Raw genomic sequence first — 16,239 nt, 5'->3', positions numbered from 1 at the left:
ATCTCTAAAGCGCGATTTCTAGATATTTTTCAGACTCTTTATCATATAATTCATGATTGAAGGTTGTCGGGGATGATGGTTGGTTGGTTGGTATCGGGGGATTTCGAATGATTATGGTTTTTTAAATCATATGCGTGGTAAGGAGTTAGAGGGGGGGAAGAAAAGGGTAGTGCTGTTTGAAAGAAATGGTAGGGGGTTGTGAGGTATTGGTTTTTTGAGGATTGAGGATTGAGATTTAGGGGGGGAGAGGGGAGAGGGGTTTGTGGTTGTTTGTGGTATTTTTTTTGGGGGGGGGGGTTGGGGTTGGAAGGGGGAGAGAAAAGGGGGCGGGGGAGGCGGGATAGCTAAAATGTCTTTGGGGCAAACTAAAAGATATCTATCCAGAAATGATGGCAGGGAAGTTAAATAGCTAGTTCAGTAGAGTAAAGTCATTGCTGAAAGTATAGGTTAAACTTCTGAGGGGTAATGGGATGAAAAGACGGTAGTGGATATCGCGAAAAAAGACCATAAGCTCTCCTACAAAGGGGCCTCTATTTCATATTCCCATCCAAACTGTGTATACCTCTAATACGCATTCCATGATATCCACTCCCAAACAGATTTCCCATAATCTACCGCATCATACCAGCCATGACATCTTCCATGGGACAGACCTGCTGCAGCGCCTTGACGGCGTTCATGACTCGGGGACCAAAGTCTACCGGCGGCACTGCCTCGCCGGTCAACATGCCTATCGTGCCGCTGCTATCCTTCATGAGCATGCCGAGTATCATGGTCCGGCTACAGACGTCTTGGTAGACGTGGAGGGCGCCCGTGTTGCCGGTCCCTGGGGGTTTATTAGAGAAAATAAAGGCAGGAGGAGAAAGATGTAGCCATTTGAAATCTGAAAGAGAAAGAGGAGGAGATGTGTGTTCAAGAGACAATAATTGTCCGCTGAGATAACTGCCGGCAGCTCTGGAAAGAACCACGGACAGAGGTCCCGACTTCGAGCAGGAGACAAACTTACCAACGACGGAACCGGCACCCTGAAACTGGTCAGGGAATCGCAGTGGCCGGCCAGCCTTGACGTTCTCGTACTCGGAGAGCATGTACCTGGAGCGCATCACGAAGTCCCAGACCTCGACGAGCATGGGGTTCTGGTTTGGCGGCTCTTTCCATAGGGGGTGTGCCATTATCGCGCTGGTCTCTGGTTAGTGGTGTCTGGATTCTGGGCATTTATTCCGGACTCACTTGATGATCTCGTCAAGAGCGCCCTCAACGGCGGCTCGTTGCTGGTCGCTGGGCAATTGAGGGGGCATGTTGGATCACGTGCTCGCGGGGATGGTACACGAATTGGACGTGTCTGGTGGCTAGTTAAAGCTGGAAGTCAGGACAATACTGGGTCGTGTAATTGGTGTTCAGCAGATACCTACTTGAAGATATGGAGCGCCCCTCAGAACCAGTCGCAGAAAAAGCAATACTCGACGTTCTGTCAAAGGGACGCGAGCGTGTTCTGATATCACGTGCCGGTGGAGCGCGAGGGGCTGGCGATCGAGTCTCGTTTCCCGGCATTTCATTGGCCCATTCCCCTGAACGAAACGAAGGCCCAAGCTTTCGATTGACCGCCTCCAAGAGCTTGCATCTCAGGGGACAGACAAAACCACCTTCATTCAACTCTCCCTGCGTTGGAATTGCTGGGTCGAAAGAGATTCCCTCTCCAAGACTCGATTGAGAAGTCACCGATTATGTCTGCCCAGGCCCAAAGTGCCAATGGCTCGGAGAGCGAGTTCGAGTTCATCGAGACTCCCAAAGCTCGAACGCCCACATTCGAGAAATTCGAGGACTGTGGCGTGAAGACCACCTCTGTAAGCCGTCCTGCCGATCCCCAATTACTCGCATCTTCCCTGGATTCTGGGAATCTGCGCACATTTGATGACTTTTGCTAATTGTGTGCATAGTATCCAGCAATCAAGAATGCTCCTCTCCCAGCTGATGCGGCCGGAGCCGAGGGATTCTCCAACACCCTCCTCTTCTCCCTCCTTTTCCTCGTCCCATTCTATCTCGCATGGAAGGTCGGCGGCGGCTTGAAGACTACCATCTTCTTCGCCCTGTTTACCTCAATCCCCATCCTGCTCGCCTTCTGGACCCTCGCATCGACCTTCACCCCCCGCAAGAACGAAAAGGCCAGATATCCAGGGCGCCCGGTCGAACACTACCTGACCTTCAAGAATGAGGCCGATAGGATTAGATACAGCGGGAAGAACAAGATCCCATTGGAGACCTTCCACAACATGTACTTCAATGGCGACGTTGACTTCAACGGGGACTGTTTGGAGGTCATGGAGTACCGACATGATTGGGCAACCTTCAGATTCACCCTCAGCCTTTTCAAATTCGTCTTCTTCAGTTTCGCCCCGGAGGTTATCATGCATACCCGCTCTCAGGGTATGGAAAAATTGTCTCTCGGTGCATAACTCTTGCTAATTTATCACAGATGAGGAGCAGGTTCGCGACCACTACGACCGCGGCGACGATTTCTACGGCTGGTTCCTCGGTCCACGTATGATTTACACATCTGGTATTATTTCCGACATTAACAAGGAGGAGACTCTTGAGGAACTACAGGATAACAAGCTTGCAATTGTCTGCGAGAAGATCGGGCTCCAGGAGGGCGAGAAGCTGCTGGATATCGGTTGCGGATGGGGGACCCTTGCCAAGTACGCCAGCGTTAACTACGGTGCCAAGGTGACTGGTGTCACTCTTGGTCGCAACCAAACCGCCTGGGGTAACAACGGACTTCGCAAAGCTGGTATCCCTGAGGAGCAAAGCAAGATTCTCTGCATGGACTATCGTGACATTCCGGTTCCGGAGGGAGGGTACAACAAGATCACCTGTCTGGAGATGGCTGAGCATGTTGGTGTCAGACATTTCGCTACTTTCCTGAGACAATGCTATGATATGCTTGATGATGATGGATCAGTCATCTTCCAGCTTGCGGGGTTGAGAAAGTCGTGGCAGTACGAGGATCTTATCTGGGGTCTTTTCATGAACAAGTACATCTTCCCTGGTGCCGATGCCTCCACTCCTCTTGGATTCTACATTAGCGCCTTTGAGAGCGCTGGCTTCGAAATCAAGGGCGTTGATACCATTGGTGTCCACTACTCCGCTACCCTCTGGAGATGGTACAGAAACTGGCAAGGCAACAAGGAGAAGGTTATTGCTAAGTATGGCAACAGATGGTTCAGAGTATGTTCAGCAGTTGAGTGGTTTTATATTAGCGCTAATAAGATTCACAGATCTGGGAATTCTTCCTTGCCTACTCTACCATTATCTCCCGCCAAGGATCAGCGACTTGTTACCAAATCACAATGGTCAAGAACCTGAACTCCAAGCATCGCATCGAAGGTGTTCAATCTCAGTTCGGCCTCATGGGCGCCCTCAATGCTGGTAAAGCTAAGGTCAAGGCGGTTGCTGGCAAAGCCCAATAGAAAGCTGTTGCTGCCCCTCATCTGAAGGAATGGGCAACAGGAAATAATGATGTATTTGGTCCCTGGTGAGACGGTGACAAGGAATTACTCATTGATGTATTGGGAGAGTGATGCAGGATTGACGCTGTCTCAAATGGCTCTACAATAGTATCTCAAAGAGCCTTGCTGGGCCTATGTAGGTAGATGCATAAGGAACGGCGTATATGAAAACACTGTCATGTGACAGGAATGGAAAGGGGTACCTTTAGACTCGTAAGGTACCTTACATTACTTCAGTAATTTTGGTGATAGTGGAATGATTCCCGTGTTAAATGCGGGACTTGGTAGAATAACATGCCATTGGTATTATATCACTTGAATCAGCTTCGAATCGGATCTGCCATAGAAGTTCAAAACCTCGTTGTCGCATTGCTGCCGCCGTGACCCGATCGAAGGCATCTCGCTAAAACCGGCCTCTTACAATTTGTCGTCGGCTTCAATATGACGCGGCCCGAGAGATCAAACTCGACAACAACCTCAACCTCAAATCTCCAACTCTCCTTTTCGAAGCATTTCCCATATCGATACCGTCCTGCCTTTCGTTCTTTGCATTTTATTTAATTCTTCAATATGTTCCCAGGGTCGAACTCCTATCTAGGAGCTCAGCCAGCTCGGCCTGGGGGACCACAGCAATTCAACTCATTTCAGGGCCAGCCGCAACAACAGCAGCAGCAACCACAGCAAAATGCCTACCTGAACCCGCAACCAACGGGCTATGGAGCAGCTGCTCCTCTGCAGCCCAATTACACTGGTTACGGCCTACAGCCTCAAGCTACGGGCTATCAACCACAGCAGATGCAACCACAACAAATGCAGCCAATGCAGCCGCAACAGACGGGGTTTGCAGGCCAGCCATCGCCGTTCAACCAAGCTCCCCAGCAGCAGAACTTTCAATCCGCAGTACCCCCGATGCCTCAAATACCGCTGCAGTACCAGAATCAGATCCAGAACCAGGCCCCGCCGCAGCCAGCTCCAGCTCCAGCTCCCGCTCCAGCACCAGCGCCCGCCCAGAAACCCCAGCCCACAGGCTTCGCGCAGATGGCCGATAGCTTCAAGACCTCCGAGCCAACTCCAGCGCGCGGCCGCAGATCCTCGAGAGCGAGGACTGGTACGAGGATTCCGAACATAAGATTGTCATTCATTACGGCGCAGGACCAGGCCAAGTTTGAGACGCTGTTCAGGAGCGCGGTTGGAGACGGGCAGACGTTGAGTGGTGAGAAGTCAAGGGATCTCTTATTGCGGAGCAAATTGGATGGCAACTCGCTGTCCCAGATTTGGTACGTTTCCATACAGATGGGCTTTTCTGGGGGGATGTTCTAACCTTGGGAATAGGACCCTCGCAGACACGACCCGCTCTGGACAGCTCCACTTCCCCGAATTCGCGCTCGCGATGTACCTCTGCAACCTCAAACTGGTTGGGAAGCAACTACCTGCTGTACTCCCTGAAAATATAAAGAATGAAGTCTCAAGCATGGTGGATATAATTAATTTTGGCGTTGCGGACGATGCGCCGGGGCCGAAGACGAATGCTCCGGACTTCAATATCCAACAGAATACGACCCCGTCCCCTGCGATCCAACAACCGCAACCAATGCCATCGAATTCTACTTTGTTGGCTGCTCAAATGACCGGATATCCTGGACAGCAGCAGACTGGATTTGGAGGAGGCTTCCAGGGACAGCAGCAGCAGACAGGGTTTCAGCAGCCTATGCAGACAGGCTTCAATCAACAAGGTGGTTTGCAACAGCAGAATCAGACTGGGTTCCAAGGGATGTCGAACCCGACAGCAACTGGGTATACTGGGCCGCGCCCACCCATGCCACCCATGCCCACAGGCTTCAATCCTAGTCAGGGCATGTCGCCAACTCAGACTGGTATGGGCGGAATGATCGCTCCGCTGAACGCACAGCCTACTGGGCGCCCTGGACAATGGGGACTGGTGAATGCACCTGCGACCGGTCTGCCCAATATCGATCTCTTGCAAGCTCGAATGATGCCTCAGCCAGGCCGAGAACAGGGCAGTTTCAATACATCCGGGCTCACAGGTAATGCAGTCATCCCATGGGCTGTCACGAAGGAGGAGAAAACCAGATATGACTCTGTGTTCAAGGCTTGGGATGGCTTTGGAAAAGGTTACATTGGTGGTGAGACTGCGATTGAGGTCTTTGGGCAGAGTGGTCTGGATAAGCCTGATCTGGAGCGGGTATGGACTCTTGCGGATAATGGCAATAAAGGACGTCTGAATATGGACGAGTTCGCCGTTGCTATGCATTTGATCTACCGGAAACTTAATGGCTATCCTCTGCCAGCCCAACTGCCACCCGAGCTTGTACCACCATCTACCAGAAATTTCAACAATTCCATTGGCGCGGTCAAGTCACTGCTTCATCAGGAGTCTGATCTCCGAAAGAACTCTGGTGCGACCTTGCTTCCTCAGAAGACAGGCGTCAGTTATCTGAAGAGCCATTCGTTTAAAGGCGATTCGAACATTGGATCGGGACGGAAAGATGCCACAGTCTTCAAGAATAACGACGATGATATTGGATATAGATCTAGTGCTCGTCGCAGGATCGGCAACAGTTCTCCACGCCCCTCATCTCCATCTTCAACCACATCAAATGATGACATGTCATTGGAGCAATTGAGGAAGAAGATTCGCGAAAAGCAAGTACTTCTTGATGCCATCGACTTCAAAGACGAGAATGCCGCAGAGGAGGATGATGCGCTCGATCGACGAGACCGCCGTGACGCCGAAGATCTTTATCGGCGCATTCGACGTATCCAGGAGGACATTGATTCTCATCCTGACGCGGCGTTACGAAACGTGGATTCTAACGCTGAGAGGCGTATTTTGAAGCGTCAATTGCAGACCTTGACTGACAAGTTGCCTGAGATTGCATCCCGGGTTCGCAAGACCGAGCGGAGCATTGCTGAGGCCAGGTTGGAACTCTTCAGACTCAAGGATGCCAAGGCACACCCAGGCAGCGCATCGGCGATCATTGGTACTGGTCCAGGTGGCACTGTGACCGAGTCTGATCGACTGAAAGCCAGAGCCAAGGCTATGATGCAACAGCGTTCTGCTGCTTTGACTGGAAGGAAGATTGAAGTCAATGATGACGATCTGGCTGCGCCAAAGCGCTTGGAAGAGGAGAACGTCAAGATTAGAAATGAGAAGGAGAACAACGAGCGCATGGTCAAGGATGTTGAAGATAGCGTCCGGGAGTTCTCTCGTAGTCTGGAGGATAGCCTTAAGGACGGAGCAGAGGATTCCACCAGTGAGCATGAGAGACGCAGATGGGAAGATGGGCTTGGTGTTGAAGATGAAGTTAAAGACTTTATTTTCGACTTGCAAAGATCTAGTAGGGCTGCAAGGGTCAGGACCGAAGATCGCCGCAGCACTCGCGAGACTCGTGAACCAGCACGATTTGAGAGCTCTCCTGCTTCATCACGCAAGGAATCACCTGCACCGGCGCCCGCCACAGCTCCCTCTCCTTCTGCTCCTGGTGGTACCTATTCCCAGTATAAGACCCCCGAGGACCGAGCTGCATATATCAAGCAACAGGCTGAGCAACGCATGGCTGAACGTCTTGCGGCTCTTGGTATCAAGGCACCAACGAAACCTGGCGAGACAACGCAACAACGATTGGAACGGGAGAAAGCTGAACGGGCTGCCAAACTTAAACAAGCGGAGGAGGAAGATGCTAGGCGTGAGGCCGAGAGACAGGCGAGGCTTAATGAAGAGCAGGGCATTCCTCCTCCTGCCCCGGCCCCTGCCCCTGCAGAACCTCAGGCTGCAAAGAAACCTCCTCCACCACCGTCGAGAAAGGCTGCAAAGAGCGATGCAAGTGATCGGAAAGCTCAAGAAGAACAGCGAGTTTTGGAAGAGCAGAAGGCACAGATTATTGCAACTTCAGAACTAGAGTAAGTCGTACCCCATAACAGAGAGAAGTATTGCTAACCAGATCAGGGATGAGGCCGCACGTCAAGAAGCTGAGCTCCAAAGAGAACGTGAGGCTTCCGCAGCACGCCTCAAGGCTCTGGAGGAGCAAGTCAGGGCTGGTAAGATGAAGAAAGAAGAAGAGAAGCGCCGGAAGAAGGCAGCCCAAGCAGAAGCCAAACAAAAAGAGGCTAGGCTTGCTGCTCAACGCGCCGAGATTGAAGCTGCGCAGGCTAGAGAGAGAGAATTACAGCGGCAGCTAGAGGCTATGGATGAGGACGACGATGATTCAAGCGATGATGAAGAACCTCAACAGGCCACACCTCAAGCCTCGACGCCGACCCAAGGAAGTCAAGAACTTGAGCGTAAGGAAGCGTCGCCGCCGCCACCACCTCCAGCGCCGGTTGCTGTACCGCCAGTTACTCCAGCCTCTCCTGCGGCTCCTACTGCCGCTTCTCCGCCAGCTGTCCATACCAGCTTGCCAGTCACTAGTCCCGATACCGAGACCAAGAATCCCTTCTTCAAGCGCCTCGGCTCGCAAGCAGCTGAAACCCCCTCCCAAGGCACAACACCACCCTCCGCTCAACCCCCCGTGTCGACCAACCCCTTCCACCGCCTCCCCGCAACACAGGAAACGCAAAAGGCTGCCTCGCCACCAGCGGCCACCCCGATCATCGCGGCTCCGACCGGCGGGCGCGCTTCTCGTGTGCGCCCAGAAGAAGATGATTGGTCCGTGGTTGGCTCAGACAGGGAAGACTCTTCTGACGATGAGGACGGCCCTGGTGCCGGAAATGCCCGCCAGCTTGCTTCTATGCTCTTCGGTACTATGGCGCCGCCCCGTCCGCTCTCCGCTACTGGTACTGGTACTGGTACTGGCTCTACTCCTGCTTCCCCTCCAGCGGGAAGCGGGCCAACCTCACCACCACCTATGCCAACAGTGGTTGATGAGGAAGCTCCACCACCACCTCCAATGCCTACCGCAGGAGCCCCGCCACCACCACCTATGCCAACTGCGGGAGCTCCACCTCCACCTCCAATGCCAACTATGAGTGCCCCGCCGCCACCACCAATGCCAGGAGATGGAGCGCCACCACCACCGCCAATGCCCGGAATGGGCGGGCCACCACCACCTCCACCCATGCCGACTAGTTCGCCGGGAGCGGGAGCAGCTGCCAGGCCCGCAGCATTACTTGGAGAGATCCAGATGGGACTGCAGCTAAAGAAGACGCAGACGAGGGACAAGAGCGGTGCCGCCGTCGCAGGACGGGTCTTGGACTAGTCGCGAGATGCAGTACTGATGATTGACAGCGGGAGACGCGAGATGATGATCGTATGCGAGTGGTTATTCCGATGGGGGGTGTACTATATATATGTTCATTCTGGTGCGTGCGAGACGAGTCAGCGCGGGGAATGGGGTCGGAGCCGTGGTTGATGAATTAGCTAGCACATATGAGAGATTACAAATTGAGACTTGGATTGCTGTCTTGAGATTTGAGGCTCTTGTTAAGTTAGTGATTGATGCGAGGCAAATCAAATCAATGGCTGTGAACTATGCGTATGTACAATGCCGAAGGGGTTTATCAATTTATCCTGTTATACTTTACATTAGAATCTCCAGCGCCCCTTTTATTTATATATTTTTCACATTGTTAGAACCCCTTCCTTTCTGTAACGCTGTGCTGGTTCCTGTTTGTATGTATATCATGCGGGCCGATGAAAACCCACCCAAAAAATTTAAAAGAGGTGGCAAACCCCCGTTTCTGTCATCAAAAAGACCAAAAAATAAAAATAAAGCAACCAGAAGGAAAAAGGAAAAAGAGAAATGCAACCGCCGTGAATCGAACACGAACCTCCACCTTGGAAGGGTGGAATCCTAACCATTGGACCACGGAAGCATGATTTTCTTGATTCATTGCTAGGGTGGGGTTATTGTGGAATATAAAGTTGTTGGGGGGGAATTAGTAAAATGGGTACCTTAGGAGCCTTAGGTTTTAGAGGGGTGGGTGGATTAAGTAAGGTAAGGTAGAGATGCCTTAGATATGCCTGAATTCCTCGGGAAAAGCTTTACTCCGTAGTGGTGGGAGTATTGATAGCCGGAGGAGGCGGCGAGCTAACCATGACCTACCTATTTAAATCAAGCCGCGGGAAGAGGTGGGAGAGATGGCTAAGTCTGATCTAAATAAGAAGAATCTCTTACATTGATTTCTCAAGTCGTCCGCTGGGGCGCAGAGCAAGGCAAACTCACGTGCAGCGCCCTGGCTTTATTGGCACTAGCGTCCAAGGGGCGGCTGAACGACATCTGGCTGTGTTGGTTATCATTCTCTTATCTTCTGCTTCACGCATTTCTAGCAATGCCCCGTTCGCTCCCCCTTCTGAAGAGGAACATCACACTGCAGGAGGCACTCGGCGATGATGACGATGTCCTTCAGGAGCTGTCGTATCCGGAGAAACGGCTGGACTTTTTCTACTATCTGTTTCAACATCGCAAAGAAATCGAGGCTGTTGTATCTTTCCATCTAGGAGTTCCCAAGGATACCTGCAAAGTAGCAGAAGAATTCAGAGAGTGGGTTCACGGCAGCTTCAATGCCTGCATACCGGTCTACATCGACGATCCGGTCAAATCCTGCCCAAAGAAAGTGTTCATCAGGTTCCCCCTACCGTACAAGGTCGGCGAGTTGCGGCATCCCGGCAACGCAGAGGAGAAGCTCCGTTGTGAGGTCGCAACTTACATATGGATCCAGAGCAACTGTCCCGCCGTTCCAATACCCTGCTTAAGAGGCTTCGGCTTTTCTGGAGGTCAGAGTGTACGCAACTGAGGCTGAACTATATCCTTCCCCGCTTCTAGAGCTTATGCTAACTGAATTTCTATTAGTTCACCGCTCCCGAAAATGCACCCATATTGACCCGAATTTCATGGTTCTTCCGACGGGGAGCATCATGGCTACTCGGTCGCTCGGTTCCCTCTCGATACATTGGCCGCCAATCGCCCCATAACCTAGAGGTTGGATATCTAATTGTGGACTGCGTGGAAAAGGGCAAGATGCTATCCGAATCTTGGGAGACGCTACGGCACGACCAGGACCGAAGGGCCAATCTCTTTAGGGACTTATCTCGAATCATATTGTCATTGGATCGATTTACTTTTCCACGCATAGGGTCTCTGACGATAGATGATCACGGTGTTTTGAGTCTCACAAATCGGCCCCTTACATGTACAGTCCAGCAGCTGGAGAATCTTGGCATTCCGACAGATATCCCAAGGGATCTGACGTATTCTACTGTAGACGCGTACCTGTCGGATATCCTTGCGTATCATGATAATCGTATACGGTATATGCCTAATTCGATGCACAACACATTAGACGGCCAAGAGCAACTCTCAGCGTTGACTATAATGCGAGCTCTCCTCCGGCACTTTACAAATCGCGATCTACGTCATGGACCATTTGTTCTAACGCTTACTGATATCCACCAGAGTAATATCTTCGTCGACAGCAACTGGCATATTACAGCAATGATTGACCTCGAGTGGGCCTGCGCTCGACCGATAGAGATGCAACATCCACCATATTGGTTGACTAGTTGTTCGCTAGATGGTCTCGATGGCAAACACCTCGAAGCTTACAGCAGTGTGCATTCGGAGTTCTTAGAAGCCTTTGAAACGGAAGAACGGTCGCTTGGAAAGGGTGATATCCCATCTACGCGATTAATGCGGAAAGGCTGGGAACTCGGGAGCTACTGGTACTTGTCTGCATTGGACAGTCCGAAGGGGCTCTATAACCTGTATCTCACACATATTAGGCGGAGGTTCGCCAAACCCGAAGATTCCAATACCGAATTTGATCGATCTGTGTCAGCATACTGGAGTACTGGCGTGGCCGAATTTATTGCTTCAAAGGTTAGGGACAAGGAGTTGTATTCTAGTCAATTACGCCAAAGATTTGCTCCTTCTGCATTTCCAGAACAGCATGAACCAGAGATGGCAGATTGACAGTAGCTATAATTGTTGAGCTAACAATGGAGATAGCAGATTAGCTGGGGATAAATCTTGAAGAGCATTACTGCTAGTTCGGGATGAGATGGTCGTCGAGGTAAGGGGTATTTGAGGAGATAGTGCAGGAGTCGCAGAGTGGTCAGTAAGACTAGCGACCAAACGATGATGGGATTTCGTCAAAAAGAAACACATCCCCTGAGGGAGTGTTTGAAGCTCACCTGGCTACGTAGGTGTGCCATTCCCTTCCCAGGCAATCCTCAAACATATTTGCGTCCTGTCGCTTCTCCTCACTCACGAAGGCACTCTGTAGTTTTATTTACGAACCAGGTGGAGTGTGCAAACTAAGTAGTGCATACAAACCGAGCAATGCGTCCGAAGTGAGCAATGTATACACATCACAGCAATGGACTCGAATGGTTGTCGAAGCTTTATTCTTGGAGGTGGTCGAATTAGCATTTGGATTCAGGCACGGAGGTGTGCAGGTATATCTAACCTTAACCACTCACTCCACTCCTGTCATAAAGCTTGTCCTTAATGCCTCAGGCCTCACAGTATATTCCGCCTCGTATTTGAAGCAAGATATACAAATACAAGGGGAAAAGAAGTGGGTGCGTTGCTTGATACCAATGCAGAGTTTTGGAATGTAATTGATTTGGATTACTCTTGATACTTGTAAGTCATCATAACAAGGGTTTTTAGATCCAGTCGGTCGTCAACTCGCCGGTGCGGTGATTGCGGATTTTGCGTATGCAGTCGGAGCTTTTTTCGCCGATATCTTCTGATAGGCTGGTATAATATCCAGACAGATACTTGATATTGTGAGTTCGATCCTGTTTCCTCAAAACAAGAATACAATTGTGATATCTTAATAGGATCTTCAATCCAGAGACACACGCATATATTCAATATCGATTTTCAGCATCAAGATGTCCGGCATCACCTGCCCTGATTGCCTCTCGGGCTCTGTCAAGAGCGGCACCCCAACTGGCACGGTCACCACGATCCACGGCCTGCCCACCTACGTCGCGCGCCCTGAAAAAGCTCCCAAAGGGCTAATCGTCATGATCCCCGACATTTTCGGGTGGGAAATCTCCAATTCGCGACTCTTGGCCGACAGCTATGCCAAGGAGGGCGGGTTTCTCGTCTACCTCCCCAACTTCATGAACGGTACGTATCTATGCGCCTGATTTCCGTCCCCGAGATCTTAATGCGTGAGAGGAGGCGCATGCTAATATTTTCCCAGGACATATCCCTTCGGTGTCCGATATGCACGCCATGGAGAGTTTCCTCGCGCCTTCGCCTTCCATCTTCACCACCCTCTTCCGCAAGCCTATCTGGCTGCTCCAGGTCATCGCCGCCGCGATCCCCTTCCTGCTATACAACGGCGAGTCCGCCGTACGACCCAAGATCACCGCTTTCCACGAAGCGCTGAAGTCGGACCCGGAGACCAAGGATTTGAAAGTCGGCTCGGCGGGCTTCTGCTGGGGCGGTAAGTACACGACGCTGCTGTGTCAGGAAGAGGGCCTGGTGACGGCGGGGTTCACGGCGCATCCAAGTAAGATGAAGTTTCCGGATGATTGGGATAAGGTGAGGAAGCCGCTGTCGATCGCGATTGGGGATGTGGATCTGGGGATTAAGGTTGAGATGGTGAGGGAGATTAAGAGGGTGTTGGAGGGGAAGGAGGATGTGGTGAATGAAGTTGTCATTATGCCGGGTGCGAAGCATGGGTTTGCGGTGAGGGCGGATCCGAAGGACGAGGGGCAGATGAAGAGCGCGGAGGAGGCGAAGGTGCAAGCTCTGTCGTGGTTTGCGAAGTGGCTGGTGTAATTGATTTGATCGTTTGAGTGGTTTTGGAATATGGATGGTGGGCAGTTGAGGGGTTGCTTTGATGGTTATCTTTTGATGTTTGACGTGGCTCTAATCCCTTGGGATGATGATTATCACCTTTTGCCTTCTTAATCAATACCCCTTCGCATTCTGAGAAAACTACCAAGGCTCTGGATTCCTGAACCAATTGATGATTGTCACCAAAGTGCCATGCTCAATTCCGCTTCTGCGCAATAGCCAGTTCACTTCAACCTGCTTGGTCAGTTCCTGGAGCTCTTTAAGAGTACTGATAAGATGTAAGGACACCTACATGATATCCTGTCTGGATCACAACTTGACAATAGAAAAGAAACATTACCAAGATTTTTATAACTTATTTGTGAGTTTTTGGCATCTTAGAGGTTCATTTAGGGGCAGATTACCGAATGTGGAGAGTGGATCACGGGGTCTCCAGCGGGGAGTCTTGGCATCGGCGGCCACTAAGCCCCGGCCGCCCGGAGTTAAGGGGCCCGCCGATGAGGTTCATATATAAGAATCCACAATCCTGTTGATATAAAAATAAAACTCGAATCCAGATAGATGTCGTGCCAGATATTCTACAGAGCACGCTTAATTGAATATCAGAGCTGTGGAATCGGATTGAAACGCTGTTTTTGATTGACAAACAAGTTACAAGCCACCCTTTTGCCATTCTTGCTTTGTTTGTTTATTTATGGCGAACGGTGTCGAGACCAGCGGCAGCAGCTCGACAGAAGATGAGAAACAATCTGCGATAGCACGTACAGATGCGTCGCCCGAAGATTCAAAGCATGAAGAGAAATCGGGAATAGCCTCACGTCAGAACGACGACGACGATCATGCAGAACTTCCAGCTGAACCGCCAACTGAGCAGCCCGCCCCCGCGGGGGAGGATTACAGCATCTTGAAGCCTGCACAGAAGAAAGCGATTGTTCTCACTGCATCGTTGGCTTCTCTCTTCTCGCCGATGGCTACCGCAATATACTGTGAGGATATAATTTCCACGTCCATGCATCCAGAAACTGACAGATTATTAGATCCCTCGTTGAATACAATTGCAAACGATCTCAATGTGACGAACTCCAAAATCAACATCACCGTTACTGTGTTCCTGGTATGCTCTTATTTGCCCTTGAAAGAATACTGAAAGAATACTCGCTGAAGAGTCACGCAGGTCATCCAGGGGCTCGCCCCTGCTTTTATAGCGGACATGGCTGATCGCTCGGGTCGGAGGCCAATGTACATAGTCTGCTATGTTATCTTCACGGGCGCAAACATTGGACTGGCACTTCAAGACAGCTACGCCGCGCTTCTCGTCCTGCGAATGCTGCAAGCCGCTGGCTCGTCGGGCACCGTGGCTCTCTCCAATGGAGTTGTAGGGGACATGATCACGTCCGCCGAGCGTGGGACTTATATTGCCTGGGCTTCCCTAGGAGGTATCCTCGGCCCGATGATCTCTCCTATCTTGGGTGGTCTCATTGGACAGTATGCTGGATGGCATTGGGTGTTCTGGTTCCTCCTCATCTTCTCCTCTGCCGTCTTCATCCCGCTCATCCTCTTCATGCCGGAGACTTGTCGGAATGTCGTTGACAATGGCTCCATCCCACCACCTATCTGGTCAACGAACATTTCCGACAAAATACGGCACAGGAACAGAGCCCGGGCGGGATTTACTGTAGACGAGACTAAGCGTGACGAGCTTCAGAAAAAGAATAGATTTCGGGTCCCAAATCCTCTTTCGACCTTGAAGGTTCTGCTGGATCTTGAGAGCGCTGTTATCCTCATCGCTACTGGATTGGGAACGGGTTGCTTCTACGCTGTCGGGTGAGTTTCCTTGCTTTGAGGCTTGAGCTTCATGCTAATTACCTGCTTCAACAGTACTGGCGCATCAGATGCTTTCGCTAAGCATTACCATTTCAACCAAGTCCAGATCTCCTTAATGTTCATCCCTGTCGGAGCGGGGAGTCTCGTATCAGCCTTCACAGCCGGCAGACTCATCGACTGGAACTACCGACGGCACGCCAAGAAGCTCGGGATGCCCGTGGTGCGCAACCGGCGACAAGACCTCACCAACTTCCCCATCGAAAAGGCACGGCTCCAAGTCGCCTTCCCGCTCTTCTTCCTCGCCGGCGCCTTCCTCATCATCTACGGCTGGCTCCTCGTCGCGAACGTCAACCTCGCGGGCCCCATCATCGTGCTCTTCCTCGCCGGCTACGGACTCACGTCCACCTTCCAGATCATGAACGTGCTGATGGTGGACATCTATCCCGGCAAGCCCTCCATCGCCACCGCGGCGAATAACGTCGTCCGCTGTGAGATCGGCGCTGTCTTCTCGGCGATCCTGCTCCCGCTCGTGAACGCCATCGGATATGGTTGGGCATATACCTTCCTCGCGCTGCTGTTCATCGCGTTCGCCCCGATGCTGTTGATAATTATGAAGAAAGGGCCGAGATGGCGGAGGGAGAGGAAGGAGAAGGAGGAGAAGGCGAGAGTGGTGAGGCAGGAGAAGGCGGATCTGCGGGAGTTGAACGCAGCGAAGTAGGATTGTTTAGTGGCGCGAGATGGTATGTATTCGACCACTGAGGTTTTGTATACATGAGATGGGGGCTTTTCAATACCTAGAATATAGATGAATAGAATAAAGTAATAGTTCTTCCTATTCATTCTCACAGCTGGAGGTATACATTATTCCTCTCGAGTCTCCACACATAATCAATTAATCGATCGATACATTTCATATCTCATCATACCTCTCTCTAACAACTCCACAACCTAATCCATCCAAAATCGATTACTCGCACTATTCAGAGCCGTGGATAAGGTAGAGAGACATGCAAATCGCAAGTTTATGTGATCTGGTTACCCCTGACCTAGCCCGTCTCTAGCCTCGCTAAGGTAAGGGATACCCCTCTAAAACAAAAGAAAAAGGGGGGGGGGGGGGGGGGGGGGAGAAAAAA

At 51.3% G+C, this 16,239-nt stretch overlaps 6 protein-coding genes across 6 annotated transcripts; 5 read left to right on the top strand and 1 right to left on the bottom strand.

Moving 5' to 3' along the window:
* Positions 1-392: 392 nt before the first annotated feature.
* On the bottom strand, positions 393-1,438 carry M430DRAFT_33522 (hypothetical protein). The gene is made up of 4 exons (XM_024866383.1): positions 1,413-1,438; positions 1,231-1,349; positions 1,007-1,179; positions 393-826 (listed from the first exon to the last, which is right to left on the bottom strand). Exons 2-4 carry the CDS (start codon positions 1,296-1,298, stop codon positions 612-614), a joined length of 456 nt encoding a protein of 151 aa, XP_024722833.1. The 5' UTR covers positions 1,299-1,349; positions 1,413-1,438; the 3' UTR covers positions 393-611.
* A 233-nt stretch (positions 1,439-1,671) lies between these two features.
* Positions 1,672-3,467, top strand: M430DRAFT_135057 (hypothetical protein; the record flags this gene model as incomplete). Its single annotated transcript, XM_024862390.1, has 4 exons — positions 1,672-1,844; positions 1,938-2,424; positions 2,474-3,225; positions 3,276-3,467. Exons 1-4 carry the CDS (start codon positions 1,725-1,727, stop codon positions 3,465-3,467), a joined length of 1,551 nt encoding a protein of 516 aa, XP_024722832.1. The 5' UTR covers positions 1,672-1,724.
* A 510-nt stretch (positions 3,468-3,977) lies between these two features.
* Positions 3,978-9,063, top strand: M430DRAFT_56672 (hypothetical protein). Its single transcript, XM_024868623.1, has 3 exons — positions 3,978-4,783; positions 4,839-7,427; positions 7,474-9,063. The coding sequence occupies exons 1-3, from the start codon at positions 4,077-4,079 to the stop codon at positions 8,720-8,722; spliced, it is 4,545 nt and encodes a 1,514-aa protein (XP_024722831.1). The 5' UTR covers positions 3,978-4,076; the 3' UTR covers positions 8,723-9,063.
* Positions 9,064-9,794: 731 nt separating this feature from the next.
* Positions 9,795-11,434, top strand: M430DRAFT_25759 (hypothetical protein; the record flags this gene model as incomplete). The annotated part of the gene is made up of 2 exons (XM_024865291.1): positions 9,795-10,247; positions 10,316-11,434. The coding sequence occupies 2 exons, from the start codon at positions 9,795-9,797 to the stop codon at positions 11,432-11,434; spliced, it is 1,572 nt and encodes a 523-aa protein (XP_024722830.1).
* A 929-nt stretch (positions 11,435-12,363) lies between these two features.
* On the top strand, positions 12,364-13,264 carry M430DRAFT_98131 (hypothetical protein; the record flags this gene model as incomplete). The annotated part of the gene is made up of 2 exons (XM_024870098.1): positions 12,364-12,604; positions 12,681-13,264. The coding sequence occupies 2 exons, from the start codon at positions 12,364-12,366 to the stop codon at positions 13,262-13,264; spliced, it is 825 nt and encodes a 274-aa protein (XP_024722829.1).
* A 576-nt stretch (positions 13,265-13,840) lies between these two features.
* M430DRAFT_116304 (hypothetical protein) lies at positions 13,841-15,930 on the top strand. The gene is made up of 4 exons (XM_024861629.1): positions 13,841-14,268; positions 14,320-14,396; positions 14,457-15,106; positions 15,161-15,930. The coding sequence occupies exons 1-4, from the start codon at positions 13,977-13,979 to the stop codon at positions 15,822-15,824; spliced, it is 1,683 nt and encodes a 560-aa protein (XP_024722828.1). The 5' UTR covers positions 13,841-13,976; the 3' UTR covers positions 15,825-15,930.
* The last annotated feature ends 309 nt before the right edge of the window (positions 15,931-16,239 follow it).

This window comes from Amorphotheca resinae (genome assembly GCF_003019875.1).
Source record: "Amorphotheca resinae ATCC 22711 unplaced genomic scaffold M430scaffold_3, whole genome shotgun sequence".
NCBI lineage: Eukaryota > Fungi > Ascomycota > Leotiomycetes > Helotiales > Amorphothecaceae > Amorphotheca > Amorphotheca resinae.
This window is presented reverse-complemented; position numbering and strand designations above follow the sequence as displayed.